Source organism: Podarcis cretensis (assembly GCF_951804945.1).
Source record: "Podarcis cretensis genome assembly, chromosome: 14".
NCBI lineage: Eukaryota > Metazoa > Chordata > Lepidosauria > Squamata > Lacertidae > Podarcis > Podarcis cretensis.
Genome location: NC_137183.1, coordinates 1,227,715 through 1,244,588, shown reverse-complemented (window position 1 = coordinate 1,244,588; position 16,874 = coordinate 1,227,715). Strand labels below are relative to the sequence as shown.

Below are 16,874 nucleotides of genomic sequence, written 5' to 3'. Positions count from 1 at the left end.
ATCTAGGATTTGGACTCGAAGGATGCTGAGCCATGGCTAACTGCCATGAAGGCTGAGCTTGATTTCTTAGAGAGGAACGAAACATGGGAGCTAGTTCCAACAGTTCCAGGGATGAAACTGCTTGATAGCAAATGGGTCTTCAAAGCAAAGACAAACCAAAATGGCAAGGTAGTCAGACACAAAGCCAGATTGGTAGCCAGAGGTTTTGCACAGGTACCAGGTGCAGACTATCATGAGACCTACTCACCCACCATGAGATATGAGAGCATTAGGCTGATGCTCAAACTTGCTGCAGAAGAGAATCTACACGTTTCTCATCATGATGTGAATACAGCATTTTTGTACGGAACCTTAGGTGAATCACTTTATATGCTTCCACCTGATGGTGTACAGGTAAAACAGGGATTTGCTTGTTCTCTAAAGAAGTCCCTATATGGTCTCAAACAAAGTGCACGGTGCTGGCACTCTAAACTCACTGAAGTGTTGTTTTCTCTAGGTTTTCAGCAAGGTAAAGCTGATCCATGTGTATTTGTCAAAGAGGAAGGACATAAGAAGCTGTATTGCTTGTTTTATGTTGATGATATACTTTTCTTTTGGAAGGATGTCAAGATGTAAAATAGCGCCCTAGCTCAACTGAAGGAACACTTTGACATGAAAGATCTTGGTGAGGTAACCAACTACCTATATCTGGAAATAGAGAGACCAAGGTGGTAATATTTTAGTACACCAGTCACAGAAAATTGCTGATGTGTTAACCAAACTAAGCCTGATGGATGCTAACCCTGTAGACACACCAATGACAACAGGTTATCAGGTAGATGATACTGAAGAAGCATTTTCTGAGACTACACTGTACAGAAGTGTGCTAGGCAAACTAAACTTCATTGCCAGATGTTCAAGACCTGGCATTGTAGTTAGCACGAATTTGCTAAGCAGACAAGTCAACAATCCTACTGTTAAGGATTGGAAAGCTCTGAAATGCATAGCACACAGAGATTTAACAATCAAAAGTCTGATGGTCTTGAGATATTTGCTGATGCGAGTTTTGGAAGTGACACTACAGACAGGAAAAGCATGTCTGGAGTTTGCTATATGTACAACCAGGGTCTATTTGATTGGTCGTGAAAGAAGCCAACAACGGTAAGCTTAAGTTCTTGTGAAGCTGAACTGAATGCACTGTCTTATTCACTTGTGGATTGTGAATGGTTGTTACAATTGTTTAAAGTCATGAGAATTCCTGTAAAGTGTCCAATCCAGGTTTATCAGGACAACAAAGCATGTTTGGCTTTGCTGACTTCTGAAGGTTGTAAGCAAAGCATGAAGCACTTGCAATTGAAGCTGCAACATGCTAGAGAATGTGTTCAGAAAAGACTCGTAACGGTGTCCTACATGCCAGGTAATGAAATTCCTGCTGATTTATTGTCCAAGGATGTTTCAAAGGATCAACACTGTACCTATGTACAGAAATTGGGTTTGTACTGAGATTGTACTAACACACTGCCCAGTGATGTTCACAGAAAGGGGGAGGATGTTAGTTTCTGTTTGCCACTGTGCAGTGCTTTGAGTCACAAGACCCTGTTTACATTCCAGAGGCATTCCAGGCTGTTGGAAGTCTCACGGGAGACGGGAGACGGACGTGATGTTACTGTTTCCTGTTCCTTTGTTTGTTTCAGTTGCTCTCTGCTTTCACAGAGAGAGGATGTGTTTTCTGTCTGCGTAGTTAGGAAAATAAAACTCTTTGCAATGTAGCCATAAATCTCATCACTTCTACATGCTGCTTTGATTCTCTGCATAATGGAATGTGCCTGGAGCCTTATCAAAGGCTCAGGTCATTAATCACGTCAGAGGCGATTCCGGAGGAGCTCGGCCGATCACAGGTTCTGACATTGGCCAGGGGCCCATCCGGTCCTGCATCCTCTTCTCACAGTGGCCAACCAGGTGCCCCCAGGGGAAACCCGCAAGCAGGATGCCAGCCCAAGAGCCCCCTCCTGTCCTGCCAACAGCCTCTTCGGCCATGAAAGCCTCCCATCCAATGCCTCCTGGAGGAGCAAGTGGCATAGTTTGTCTGTGTGTCGGTGGGGAAAGTACTGCACTTTCTCTGTCCTGAATCTTCCAACGTTCAGCCTCATTGGATGTCCATGAGTCTGAGTATTATGAGAGACGGAGAAAACCTTTTCTCCACCTACTTTCTCCATTTATATACTTCAATCATGTTGCCTCTTACTTGTCAAAAGAGACGGTGCCTGTCTGAGGGTTTTACCTTTACACCTGGCAAAGTAGCCAAGGAGGGGTGGAGGGTTGCTTGCTTCTTTGCTGCAAACATTTCTCCATCTCTCTTCAGCCTCCCTGGCTGCCGGCACTTCCTGGGCTGAAAAGGCCCCATGGGAGGAGTCTTGAACTGAAGTGCAAGAAGCCAGGAAGGCTGCAATAGTGGGCGCACCAGTGAGATGCTTTACAGAATGAAAGCAAGAACAATCACAAACACTGCTTTGAGGGGTTTTTTTCCAATCAAGTTGTATATAAATTTTATGAACTAAATAAAAAAGGTTAAAAAAAACATAATCACCACCCCCAGACAGCTTAAAAGTTAGGTAAGCAAGACCAAAAAAAGAGCCCCTGCACTTCACTCATGAGAGTGAATTATTTTATTTTATTTTATTTTATTTTATTTTATTTTATTTTATTGATAGAAGAAAGGTCCACCATCTGAAATCCTGGCGAGCCACTGCTGCCAGTCAGTGTGGTCAGTACTGAGCTCTGTGGTCTGACTCAGTATGAGGCAGGCGCCTGTGTTCCTCTCCAGTGCCAAGGGTGCAAGAGGTGCTCTTACAGACCCCCAAACACACAATCAGGATGCCCCAATAAACTAGTTTAATTCTGACTAGCTAAACGTGTTCTAATTTGCCAGCCCTAACTAACCATAAGAAAGGAAAGAAGCTGAACCAGCAGACCTGGGCTGGGCCAAACTGGTTTGGATTTCAAGGCCCTCTCTGTGCCTACTGGAGCACCAATTATTAAGCCCCCCCCCCAAGTGATCCGAAAGTGAGGCTCTTTCCTGGGCTTGTATTACGTGGCACAGGGGGAGGGGGGAGCAGGCACCTGGTCGGTGATGTCACCTGGTCTGAATCGGCACAAAGGGAAATAAGAGCTGCCAGGGCCACGTCTGCCTTCATCCCGGAATGTGCAAAACACCTCACTTGTTCAGAGCTATCACTTCAGGGAGCTCCATTTCAAAAGGCTGGTGCAAGGTAACAAAGAGAAGTGGGTTAAGTCTCGCAAAAGCAACCTGCTGTGTAATTATATCGGCCTGGAGAAGCAGCCAAGGCCAGTACTTAACAAGAAAGGGAGTGGAATGTTCATCAAGAAAAGTCCCAGGGTGGTTTGCACATCTGTCCAGTTAAAGCAACACACAATAAAACAGTTTGACTGCAATTCTCTGCAGCTTTCAAGTTGTAGCCTGAAATTATTTTACGTTATTTATTCTATCTAGGTCATTGTGTTTTACAAGCCAGCTCAATAAATATTAAATATCAGGTTTAAGATGCCAAGTTGTAGCCAACTCAGTCCTATACAGTACACCTATTGAAATTAATGGCATACATGAGCCATGCTTGTTAACTTCGGTGGGTCTACTCTAAGTAAGACTAGAATTGGATCCAAGCCATTATCTAGAAAATATCCTGCTCTTTTAAACAAATGTTTGGCCAATTCCACCAGGCAAACACAAAGCCAGCTTTACCTTCCAATTTATTTTTTATTTATTTTTGTAGCAGCTGGAGCTCTGGCAATTGAATTCCAATTCAATTAAAATGCTTTGGCCTGCCTGGAGAAAGATGGAGATGAATCATCCACATCTGATCAGGCAGCTTCCCTGGGCTAGAAAATTGCACCAGCGTTGAGAATGACTTAATGAACACATTAGACTTTCTTCCTCTGTCAGGGAAGAAGTGGATGGAGTTAATTCAAAACACATGGTTTTGCAATCTGTCCAGAAGCTTGATTGATTGATTGATGGATTGCATTTATATCCCATTTCCCTCCAAGGAGCTCAAGGTGGCATACAGAGTTCTCTTCCTCCCCATTTTTCCTCCCCAAAACCCTGTGAGGTAGGTTAGGCTTAAGGTGAGTGGCTGGCCCCCAAGGTCACCCAGTCAGGGGCATAGGAAGGGGGGTGCAGGGGCTGTGGTGTGTCCCGGGTGCCACCCTGAGGGGGGGTGACAAAATGGCCGGCGGCACTCACTGCAGGGCCTGCAGTGCGCACAAGCCACGCGTGTTGGTGCCCACAGGCTCCGCGCTGTCCGCCGGCTGCTGTAGGGCGGCTGAGGCCCCACGGGCCGTCCCTATAGGGACGGGATGGGGCATGTGGTGCCCACAGGGATGCCCCAGGTGGCTGAGAGTCTTCCTCTGCCGCTGCACCGTGAGCTTCAAGGCCAAGTGCGAATTCAAACCCTTGTCTCTCCCAGATCATAGTCTGAGTCTCTAACCACTACACTACTTTGGCTCTATTGATATGATATAATTTAATATATTTGATTTAATATATTAGCTATATTAAATCCTGGGAAGGGGGAATCCTATTCCATATCGAAACACGATGTTTGCACAGTTGGTTGAAAATGTCCCTGTGGATACCCATATTATGGTTTAATTTAAGAACATTCCTGTCCATCCAGATACTGGGTGGCTGAAAGATAATGTTCCTTGGATCGTTTACATTATTTAGCTGTGAATATATCCAGTTGTTTTTAAAGTTTGGGTAGTTGTTTGCAGCCCTGAACTCCTTTAAGAGGAAGAGCAGGATGATTATTATTATTATTATTATTATTATTATTATTACTGTTATTATTATTGCTATTTCACAATGTGGATGTACAAAGTGGCTTATGCACTCCTTATTTATTTGAATGGATGGACTTTGCTGGCAGTACAGTCTGGGTACTTCTAGAAAATCTGTATCTATAGTCCTGCTTAGGTTACCAGCCTGGGGATTTTGGAGTTACTTTTATTTGAAAATGCATTTGTTATACATTATTTATTATCCATATATGCTGATGTTTCTGTGCCTCTCTGTTTTATCCACAAATCCATCCAGAGGCCCTCTTTGGTCTTTAACACATTTTGTCTCCAAATAAGGCCCTCGCATAAACCTGAAACTCCACCCAGCCTGACCCTTTATAACCCTTTACAGTATAACAGAGTTAACTCATGGTCAGCTGATGGGCCCTTGATGCCTTGTAGGTCAAGTGTCATGTATCCAAAAGAATGAGCAGTCTTTGTTTAATCTCCCTCCACCTTATTGATTCAGTGAAGACAACAAGCTCTGCTCGAATGTAATGCACTCAAGATACTGTATAGTGAAGGTCTCTGCTCCCTGTTTAAAACCATGTTGCAACAACTACAACCAGAAATCAGAAACTATTTATACAGTGGTACCTCTGGTAACGAACGTCATTCGTTCCGGAGGTCCGTTCTTAAGCTGAAACCATTCTTATCCTGAGGCACGCTTTTGCTAATGGGGCCTCCCGCTGCATGTGCACCTCCGGCGCGCGATTTCCATTTGCATCCTGGGGCAAAGTTTGAAACCAGGAGCAGCTACTTCCGGGTTAGCAGAGTTCGTAACTCGAAGCGTTCATAACCAGGGGTACCACTGTATTCTCTGGGGGTAAGAAACTGGCAACCAAGGAGGCTGAATCCCTTTCACACCTGTCCTCATGGTCACACACCCATTATTTACCTGCTCAGCTTAAAATAATAATAAAGGGGCAAGGTTCTAGCCCTCATGTTTAAAGAGGAAGACAAGGCCTGCTGAGAACATTCACACGGGACCGGCTAACTTGCCAAACTTGCTCAGGCGTTCCTGGAAGCAGAGGCCCGTGGGTCCACATTCACTTCATGTTTCCATTCACTGCATTTCTGCTGTAAAGTCTCATAAGGATCTCATGCGAGGAAGAGGAGCAAGATTTGCATGCACTCAACTGATAGACCACCTTCCACTGAATCTGCTGAAATGCTGAGCGCACTCTCGGAGGCTCTCCTCTGAAATCCCCCCCCCCCACCTGAAACCAAGTGAACGCACTGGAGGCTGAGGAAGTGCAGGGAGGCAAGCTGCAAATTGTACTGGTGAACTGTAATGAAATAACTGGGGCCAGGTATGAGTGATATCAGGTGGGTGTCTTCCCGGTACTCTCTTAGGCAGCACCTGCTAAAAATATCTAGAACACTGATGTGTTCTTGGTTATTGCTGGTTTTAATTCTCTAAATGCTTTAATTGCTTTTACTAATAATTTTATTCATAGAATCATAGAATTATATATGGAAGGGATCCTTTGATCATCTAGTCCAACTCCTCAAATTGTTATAGTTTTATTCTATTTGTAAACTGCTTTGAGGGATTTTTTTCTACAATCAAGTGGCCTATAAATTTTATGAAATAAATAAAAATAACTAAATGTGAGAATACTATGCCACTGCTTTTTCATAACTGGCAGAAGGCCAAGTCCTGTCTGGTTAACGTATTGAAGTTATTTGAGTGTCAGCAAGCACAGAATGGCCAGTTGATGCTGTGTGCCTGGACTTCCAATAAGCTTTTGATATTGGGACTGGGACTGTCTACTAACATTTTACTGACGGGTCAAAAAAGCTTTTGATGAATTACTTGTCTCCCCAGACTCCTGAGCCAGCTTGGTAGGAATGGAATTAGAGGAGAGTTTCTCTTAAAGAACAAAAGATGGCTTGAAACAGGAATGGAGAGCAGGAATAAACAAGCTATTCTCCTGATGGGGGGGGGGAGAAATGGATACTGCCCCCCCCAGGAGTGAGCAGTGAAGGAGCCAGGTTTGCTGAGGATGCCAAATTGTTCAAAGGGATTCAACCAAAAGGGAATTGCGGGGAGTTCTAAAAGGGTCTCTGCAAAACGAGTGGAACTGGCAGGTGAAACTCAGTGTGGAGACTTCCGGGTTGGCGCCATCGCCGAGCTCCGGAGGGAGCCTGCTCGGCAGGGGCTGGGTTCTACCGCGCCGGCGACGCGGGGACCCTCAAAAACCATGGGCGCTGAAACCCATGGGCATGGTGACTCGGCGGGCACCGTTTGCGTCCCCCCCCGACCCGCGAAGGAGCCTTTTTAAAGGCTGCGGAGCGGGTGACGGGGGGGGTGCTGTGAGTCCTCCGCTTCCCCTGCCGAGCGAAGCCGCATGCCATTCGACGGAGAGCGCTGACTTCTTCCACTGAAAATTTGGACTTTAGAAGAATAACCCGTGAGTAATTGGAACTTGGATTAAAAAGGGGGGGAAATTCTTTTTAAATTCGGAGCGAGCGGGGGAGGTGCAAAAAGGAAGTCAGCCTCCCCCCTGTTGTAGAGGAGCTAAAGCAAAGGATTTGACAACTAAGATCTAGTGCAACCTTTTTTTGATAAAATTATTAACTTCGCGATGGAAAATTATAAGACTGGGCTGGAGGAGAAAAGTGGAATGTGAATTAAAAGGCAACCCCCCCACCCCCCGGAAACCCCGGGAGCGATCCGTAAGAGCGCCGGGAGAGGAGAAATAGAGGTTTTGACAGCTGTCAAAGGAGCTGTCAAAGCGGAAGAACAAAAAGAGAACTTTGTTACGAGGACTTTGCTGGTCACATTTGTTACAAATTGGATATAAATTGTTTAAAACAAGGAATAATAAGTTACTTTGACTGTTGGGTGTGATCGGGAAGGAAACTGAGTTACTATAATCCCTCTAGAGGAGCTGTGGGACACTACAAGTATTGTTGGCATCAAATTTGAATAGGACTTTTTATCTCCTGGGAAACTGCAGAAATGGAACACTATTTTGTCTACAGAGGTCTACACACTAAAGGAGACAATAGATTTATCTATTGAAGAATGGAAGGGACTTGACGTAATGTTTTGTTCCTGAATAACAAAGCCTCTGCAGAGGAATTAGAAGCTTTTTGGAATTAGAACATTTGTGCAGGAGAGCAGGGGGAAAAAAAAAGGAGGAGAGAGAACAACAAGAACAACAAGAATAACAAGAAGTGGACAAAGTTGGAAGATAGACTCCTTCCAAGATTGGACATATGAAATCAAAGATGACCAAAAGACGGCAAAGACTAATAAAAAGACGGCAAAGCGGACTGGTGAAGGACTGTGGTTTAGATGTGGGAGCTCCAGGATGACAGTAGATATTGACGGACATTGGGAACGCAACCGGGAAAGGGGGGAGGGAAATTTGGAATCCAAAGGGTGTTAAATTACATTTTATTCTTTTTTCTATTTTTCTGTTTATTTTAATCTGTATTGAATATTAAAGAGGGGAACTCGTGGAAGGGAACAGGTCGATTTTAGGGGATGGGAAAATATTTTTTAAATTGGGTCAATGATAAATAATTTTAAAATTTGGGGTAAGAATTTGTTGAATCTATTTGAAAGAATTGGAATACAAGAGGGGGAGGGGAGGGGAAGTCCTGGAAGGATGCCAATGAAAATTAGGTTTTAAATTTGGATGGGTTTTTTTCTGTTATATTTGAAAATCTTTAATAAATATTATTAAAAAAAAAAAGAAACTCAGTGTGAGTGCAAGTAGAGTGATGTGCATTGTTGCCCCCTGCCCCCCATTCAGCAAGAGAGGGGGGGTTGTGAAATCTGGGGTGCCATTAAGAAGCCATGGAGGGGGAGCAGGGGGAGACAGATTTAATCCACAGGGTACAACCTACCATGACATTTGGTTGGACTTCCACAGCAGAGCTTCCTGATGGATTCTCCCCTGTGTCAAAGAATGCTAAGAGGCAGGATGACGCCCCCCCCCCCAAGTCTATGGGTAACATGGGGGAGACCAACTGCAAGTCACAGCAGAGCACAAATTTGATTCAACCATAAAGCCTTGTGTTCATAAACTAAAAATTGTAGGATGTATATATCACTTTTCAGGCAGACCTCACAAAGCAGTTTACATAAGATTATTCCAGTCATAACATTCATTACAAAAAAGTTACACTACATAATAGAAAAGAAAAGTTGTTTGTTTAGAAAATGCTGTTACTGCTTTAAAAAAGGGTTAGACACATCTGGAGTGGTCTGATTCTGTATAGGCAGGTCTTTCCTTGAGGGACAGAGCTCTCCTGTGACTCTGGGCAGGCAGACTTTTCTCGCTTCAATCCTGGTGTTTCCATGGGGGGATGGAAGTGCCCCTTTCCCACAGTCTTAGAGAACCACAGCCAGTCAGTCCAGAAAACCCTGGGTTAGGTACACAAATGGTCTGACTAAGGAAATGGGAGCTTTCTATTCATCTCACAGGGATGTGTAATGATAAAGGGGGGAGGGCTGTATGTCCATGCCCTGGAGCTCTTTGCAGGAAAAGTAGAATATAAATTATATCAGTGTTTCCCAACCTTGGGCCTCCAGATGTTTTTGGCCTACAACTCCCATCATCCCTAGCTAGCAAGACCAGTGGTCAGGGATGATGGGAATTGTAGTTCAAAAACAGCTGGAGGCCCAAGGTTGGGAAACACTGAATTATATGACTATAAAGTGGAGATGTCAGGGATTGAACCTGGGACCATCTGCTCACAAAACAGGAGCACTGCCATGGAGCTATCACCTCTCTGTAAATTGCTAGCTCTCTTGGGCTGTCATCATAGACAGGTGAAAGTTGCATTGGACTTGGTGAGGCTCTTTTTTCTCTTACCAAACATACAGTGGTACCTTGGGTTACATACGCTTCAGGTTACATACGCTTCAGGTTACAGACTCCGCTAACCCAGAAATAGTACCGCAGGTTAAGAACTTTGCTTCAGGATGAGAACAGAAATTGTGCTCCGGCGGCGCGGCAGTAGCAGGAGGCCCCATTAGCTAAAGTGGTGCTTCAGGTTAAGAACAGTTTCAGGTTAAGTACGGACCTCTGGAACGAATTAAGTACTTAACCCGAGGTACCACTGTATACAGAATTACACAGTTAAACTGCAGTTAAAACAAATGTAGCCCCAAGACCATGGGTTGGCAAACTATGGTCCGCGGGCCGGATCAGGCCCAATTGCTTTCTAGATCCGGCCCGTGGACAGTGCGGGATCCAGGCAGCCGGCATAGTGTGCGCATGCACAATGGTTTTTGTGACTCAGCCAGGTTTGGGGTTCAAAAGTGAGGCGGGCGCTGCTGAAGACAAGCCCCTTCTCCGCCCGTCGCACGCGCAGCAATCTTTTCTTCCGGGGTGGGGGAGAGGGAAAAGGAGCCACAGTTTGGATTTCAGGAAGGCAGTTGCGGCGCCTCGGGAGCGATGCCCGCCGGAGTCTGTGGCAGCAGTGCTCCCCGCTGGAGGATGCGGGGGGCGCCTGGGCGGCTGCACTCCAATGCAGCTCTGCGCTCTGCTGGGGAGGCCGCTCATGGGCTACACGGTGCGGGCCAAGGAAAGGTAAATCGCCGCCACCGCCGCCTCATCTTCCCTCACGTGGGGAAAAGAAGGTTTTTGCTTGAGCGGCGCCAGCCTGACTTAGCGTGTCCAACGGCTTTTCCCTTCACCCATGCATGCGCATACGCTCTCCAGGGCTGACAGGAATGGCACGCTTACCTCAGCCCCCCCCCACCCCCACCCCACCTCACGAGAGAAATAAGAACTGTCAATGTATAAAATGCAAAGGAAGCAGCGTGGGTGTATGAGGGAACACCCCCCCCCCAAAAAAAAGTCACATTTGGGCAACGTTGGGGCTGGTCCCAATAAGGGGTTTTGCCAAAAATGTGGGTCATAATCATGGCAACATACAGTCCAGCCCCCCCCCCCCCAATGTCTGAGGGACAATGGACCAGCCCCCCGCTGAAAAAGTTTGCTGACCCCTGACCTCGACCAACTCAAAAGCATCCAGTATTTTGTGCATTGGGGGTGGGGGGGAGAGGATTGCCACCCTGGGGAGGGGCTCCCTGGATTTTCTGTCTCTGACAAGAGAATAGAGAGAGAGCAGCAGGGCGACCTCCCCGCCCCCCGCCAGGCAAGTGCCGCTCACCTGGTAGGCATCCAGCTGTTCATCTGTAAATATCGTCTGCTTATTCCCCATCTTAAAGGAGGCCTCCTCTCCGCACGCCCAGGTATCCCATGGCAAGATTCAGGAGTTCTCTGTCCTGCGGGCATTGAGAGCAGACGTGCAACTCGAGGAGCGAGGGGAAGAGAGTCCCCGCGCCCGCATCGGGGAGGCTCCCGGCTGCCGTCCGGGCAGCGGCAGCAGCAAGCAGCAAAGGCAGGAGGCAGGGGGTTAAAATCCCACGCGAATATCGCCCCCGAAGGCTGCCTCCTTCACTGCCCTACGTTTTCCTGGGGTGCAACGGAAGGGTTTCTCCGAAGGGCGAAAATCTGATGCGGAGCTTCCAGGGTCTGGAGAAAGCATCTCGGCTGCCTCTGATCTCCAGCGCCCCCGGCGAAAGACCCCTCCCTCCTCTCTGCAGCTTCGCGGCGCGGGAAGGCTCTCCACCACCAGGTGGCAGCCAAGAGCCCCTTTTGAAAAGAGTCGCCTCCGCCCAACCTGCCTAGGGCCGAGCAAGATCGCGGAGTGTCACAGAACTCTTCTTCAGGCGTGATGCTAACCGCACTCGCCCAAAGGGCGGGGCAGAAGAAGCTGCTGCTTGTGGAGGACCCAGCTGAAACAGGTTGTAGGGCAAGGATGGCCAGTGGGATGCTCTTCATGGGATGACGGACTACAACTCCCCTCATCCTGGCTAATGGGCCGTGGTGGCTGGGGCTGGTGGGAGTTGCAGCCCAACAGCATCTGGGGGCACCACCTTGGCCCCACCCCTACTGAGACTAGCTTGTCCTCCCTGCAAAAAAGAGGGTGGGCTGTGATGTGCCTTCCTCATGCTGCTGTAGCATGTAAGTATTCCCCTCCACAGCCAATAACAGTGCCAGGCAAGGCCTATTCCCTGCTTCCTCCTATTACCAAAAAAGAAAATGACTTTGGGTGCACCAGACATTGGCTGTGTAGGCACCCTATATTTCATGCACACAACCTCCACCAAAGAATCCTGGGAACTGTAGTTTGCCAAGGGTGCTGGGGATTGTAGCTCTGTGAGGTGTAAACTACAGTTGTCAGGATTCTTTGGAGGAAGTCCTGTGATTTAAATGTACAGCATGTGTGCAGACATGGAACATGTAGTTTGCTCTGAGTACATCAGATTTTTCAAGCTCCCTGCCTGTGTTCAATGAGTTGACATATGAAAGAAAGAAAAGGAAAACACTGATATAGTTTAAAGAAAGTAAATCTGTTCCCACTGTAAAATCCTAGTTGATCAATAGAATTACACAGGCAAACATTTAGATCCCTTTAATCATGAGATTACCTCTGTAGCAATAAGCTTGTAGCTTTAAAAATAGTGTGTCCTTGTTTGCTCCTGTCTTAGGGTGGAGAAAGGACAGGCAAGATCCAGCCAGGGACTCTGGATCCTTTCAAGAAATTGATGGGAAGGAGAAGCAGCTGAATATGACATTGTGATTGCCCACCGTACTTAAAAACAGAACGTGGGTCTTATATCATCTTAAAAAACTAACCAAGTTATTGCAGCATACGCCAAGGATCTTTTTCTGCTTGAAGGCCACATGCTGGCAGTGGGCAGGGTCACTGGATGTGACTCTTCCCTTTCCACACTGTGAGGGGTCATCTGTTGTTGTTTAGTCGTGTCCAACTCTTCGTGACCCCCATGGACCAGAGCACGCCAGGCACTCCTGTCTTCCACTGCCTCCCGCAGTTTGGTCAAACTCATGCTGGTAGCTTCAAAAACACTGTCCAACCATCTCGTCCTCTGTCGTCCCCTTCTCCTTGTGCCCTCCATCTTTCCCAACATCAGGGGCTTTTCCAGGGAGTCTTCTCTCCTCATGAGGTGGCCAAAGTCTTGGAGCCTCAGCTTCAGGATCTGTCCTTCCAGTGAGCACTCAGGGCTGATTTCCATCAGAATGGAGAGGTTTGATCATCTTGCAGTCCATGGGACTCTCAAGAGTCTCCTCCAGCACCAGAATTCAAAAGCATCCATTCTTCGGCGATCAGCCTTCTTTATGGTCCAGCTCTCACTTCCATACATCACTACTGGGCAAACCATAGCTTTAACTATAGAGACCTTTGTTGGCAAGGTGATGTCTCTGCTTTTTAAGATGCTATCAACTACAGTGTTCCAATTGCCATCACCCTCAACAAACTACATTTCCCAGGATTCTTTGGGGGAAGCCATGTGCCACCAGGGTGCTTTCTTTGCCCACCTATCCCCAAGGCATGTTTATGCAGAAGTGAAGTCCCTCTGAGGTCACACTTACTCCCAAGTTAGTGGGCCTGAGACTTCAGCTGTTTTGCAATATTTATCCAAGCAAGATAAAGTTGCCATGTGACATCAGCACATTTCTGTGGGTGCTGCTGTGTTATCAGCTCCACCATCTTTCATCATGGGTGTTGCTTCAGCTTCACTTTGAATTGTTTGCAAATGGCCAACCAATTGCCCAAAGATTGCATGGCCAAATAAAAATTTATCACAGGCAATCAAAGGTTTTGCAGATAAAGCCTTGGATCAACATTGTTGAAAGTGTACAGGACTAGGAACCAGCACCTTTCTGCATGTGTTCCTTTGTTTGCATCAGGGATGGGGAACGTGCTGCCCTGCAGATGCTGCTGATTTACAGTTCCCCTCCTTAGCCATTCTGGATGTTGCTGATGGGATATACCTGAAGGAGTGTCTCCACCCTCATTGTTCTGCCCGGACACTGAGGTCCAGCGCCGAGGGCCTTCTGGTGGTTCCCTCACTGCAAGAAGCCAAGTTACAGGGAGATGGCCTTCTTGGTAGTGGCACCTGCCCTGTGGAACGCCCTCCTGTCAGATGTCAAAGAGAAGAACAACTACCAGAAGACATCTGAAGGCAGCCCTGTTTAGGGAAGCTTTTAATGTTTAACAGACCACTGTATTTTAATATTTTGCTGGAAGCCACCCAGAGTGGCTGGGGAAACCCAGCCAGATGGGCGGGATATAAATTATTGTTGTTGTTGTTGTTGTTATTTGGGAGTCCAACATCTGGAGGGCAACAGGTGGGGAAATCTGCATTAAACAGTTTCTCTCCCATCAGCAAGACCCTGACCACAGCAACCCTGCCTTGTCTGGATCTGTGTTGAGTGTGCTCACTGCCACCCCCCCAATCCATTCCTAAACTGATGCCCAACACTGACTGGTCTTCCCCAGCCAGAGGCCCTCCACATGCTGCTGGACAAGAAGAAGAAGAAGAAGAGTTTGGATTTGATATCCCGCCTTTCACTCCCTTTAAGGAGTCTCAAAGTGGCTAACATTCTCCTTTCCCTTCCTCCCCCACAACAAACACTCTGTGAGGTGAGTGGGGCTGAGAGACTTCAAAGAAGTGTGACTGGCCCAAGGTCACCCAGCAGCTGCATGTGGAGGAGCGGAGACGCGAACCCGGTTCCCCAGATTAGCAGACTACCGCTCTTAAACACTACACCACAACAAGTCCCATCATCTCTGACCATTAAGACTGGACTGATGGAAACACAGGTTCTTCACCTCTGGGTTGCAGACACTCCACTCCCCCCCCCCAACAGAGATAATCTTTTTTCCCCTGGGGAAAAGAACATTCTGTTGACTCTTTTTGCAGAGGGCGTGTTCAAATTTCATTTGCATAACCTCCCAGTGTTGTCATAAATCTTCAGCTCCTTCCTCAGGGCCTCTAAAACACAATGATTTGTGGACATCCAATTAAGCAGAAGGTTGGGAGGTTTGTGCAGTGCAAAGTTAAAACTTTCCCATGGAGGAAAGTGCTAGAGATGGCTATAGGAGAGGGAGGGAGGGAGGGAGGGATTGACTGATTGACTGGGTTGCCCCAGCCACTCTAGGCAGCTCCCAATAGAATATTAAAAACATGATAAAACATCAAACATTAAAAACTTCCCTAAACAGGGCTGCCTTCAGATGTCTTCTAAAAGTCAGATTGTTGTTTATTTCCTTGAGATCTGATGGGAGGGCGTTCCACAGGGCGGGCACCACTACCAAGAAAGTCCTCCCTGGTTCCCTATACAGTGGTACCTCTGGTTACGTACTTAATTCGTTCCAGAGGTCCGTTCTTAACCTGAAACTGTTTTTAACCTGAAGCACCACTTTAGCTAATGGGGCCTCCTGCTGCTGCCGTGCCACCGCCGCGCGATTTCTGTTCTCATCCTGAAGCAAAGTTCTTAACCTGAGGTAATATTTCTGGGTTAGCGGAGTCTGTAACCTGAAGTGTATGTAACCTGAAGTGTATGTAGCCTGAGGTACCACTGTAGCTTCAATTCTCACAGTGAGGGAACTGCCAGAAGACCCTCAGAGGAGGACCTCGGTGTCTGGGCTGAATGATGGGGGTGGAGGTGCTCCTTCAGATCTACAGGGCCAAGGCTATTTAAGGCTTTAAAGGTCAACACCAACACTTTGAACTGTGCTCGGAAACACTGGGAGGCAATGAAGAGCCTTTAGGACTGGTGTTACATGGCCTTGGTGGCCGCCCCCAACCACCGGTTACTCAGAGGGTGTCAGTCCTCAGAGGCTTATCTATTCAACAGGCTCAAAAAGTCGCTGACTTGCTAAGCTGTTCAGCTATGTTCTTTGCCATCTGCCTGAGGACAGAAACAGCCATATATTGCATGGGGCTGGCCCCAGCTGCTTGGCTGCTTGCGGTGAAGGTCAAGTGGGTGCTGCTGCCACCCAATTTGACCCACACAAGCCAACCAGGCTGGCAGCTGTGTCTTACTTCACCACGCACAACCGTGTCCCCCACCACACATAAGAGCAGGAGAACACAGATCAGACACATGGTGCACACAGCTCTGTGCTTCAACATCTCACATGGTTTTAACTGTGGAGACGCAGCACACAAATAAAAGGATACACCTGTGGCCTGAAGCCAATGATAGGGCTGGCCCCAGTATTGCATGTTGCAAACCTGAAGTGCAGCCACCTCCACTCACTTGAAGGGGGCTTCAGTTTCAAGTGGGCATTAGATTGCAGCCGTGGATCTGAAGTGTGATTATGCAGAACAAGTCCTGTGGCTTTCAATGGAGCTCACTCTTGTAAGCATGCATAGAATGTAGGCATAGAGCCCAGTGGAATGAGATCAGAGGCCTGTCCAGTCTGGCATTCGGCTCTCACAGCCACCAACCAGACATCTGGCTCAACATGGGTTCAGATCCGGCCCATGAGGCCATTATCCTCAAACCACAGCCACCTGTCGCACACCTGGCATTGCATGTGGCACAAGGTTGCGGCAGGTGGAGACATCAGGTGTGGGGAAGTAAAGTGCTCTCTCGATTGGCATTGACAAAGGAAAGTAGGATTTGGGCCCCCCACATCTGCTGGTGGGTAGCCTCAGGGACCTTAAAGCAAGCCACTCTTTGCAGGCCACTCTGGGCCCTTTGAAGCTCTTGCTTTGGGACTTCAGTGCACTCAGTCATCTGATATTATTGTAACATCAGGTGTTTGACAGGTGGGAAGTCCTTCACCCCTGCCAATTCTGCCCACAGCACCTTCCCCATTGTGGGAAATATGCATCAAGGCATATTGCCTCCAGCCATGGAAGTATAACATGTAGCCATTGTGCCTGGACACAGGATATAGTGCAACCTGCAACCAGGTACCATGTTTATTCAGCAATAACTGCTCCTGAATTCCTAAGTAAGCGAGCACACAATGTGGCAGTTGGGCATCTTTCCTAAAAAAGTAAGTTTTCTCAATGCACATCAGGATATAGCAACTCTGTGGAACAGGCCAGTTGGAAGTAAGCACCATTCAGGGAGACTTTACACATTTTAATAGAGTAACAACCCTATTACAAGAAATGTTGATTAAGCATATGGATTTTAGATGGCTAATTGATCTGTCAATTACATTTGCAAGTGATGAAA

General features: G+C 47.2%; 2 protein-coding genes across 5 annotated transcripts in view; one reads left to right on the top strand and one right to left on the bottom strand.

Moving 5' to 3' along the window:
* The window catches only part of SH2D7 (SH2 domain containing 7), a 60,699-nt gene extending 50,460 nt beyond the window's left edge, over nt 1–10,239 (top strand). The window contains exon 7 of one of the 2 annotated variants that reach the window (XR_013833049.1): nt 10,011–10,239. Coding sequence is in view for 1 of the 2 variants with exons in the window: in XM_079953330.1 (XP_079809456.1) it covers nt 9,965–10,027 (63 nt within the window). In the remaining variant the exon portion in view is untranslated. Of the gene's footprint in view, nt 1–9,964 lie in introns of both variants that reach the window. The other variant, XM_079953330.1, reaches the window with a different exon arrangement.
* CIB2 (calcium and integrin binding family member 2) overlaps nt 1–11,429 on the bottom strand; it is a 50,702-nt gene extending 39,273 nt beyond the window's left edge. For 2 of the 3 annotated variants that reach the window (XM_079953512.1, XM_079953510.1), the window contains exon 1: nt 10,978–11,429. In XM_079953512.1, the coding sequence (XP_079809638.1) occupies nt 10,978–11,028 (51 nt within the window). In that variant the 5' untranslated portion in view covers nt 11,029–11,429. The remainder of the gene's footprint in view (nt 1–10,977) is intronic. The other variant, XM_079953511.1, reaches the window with a different exon arrangement.
* Between the last annotated feature and the right edge of the window lie 5,445 nt (nt 11,430–16,874).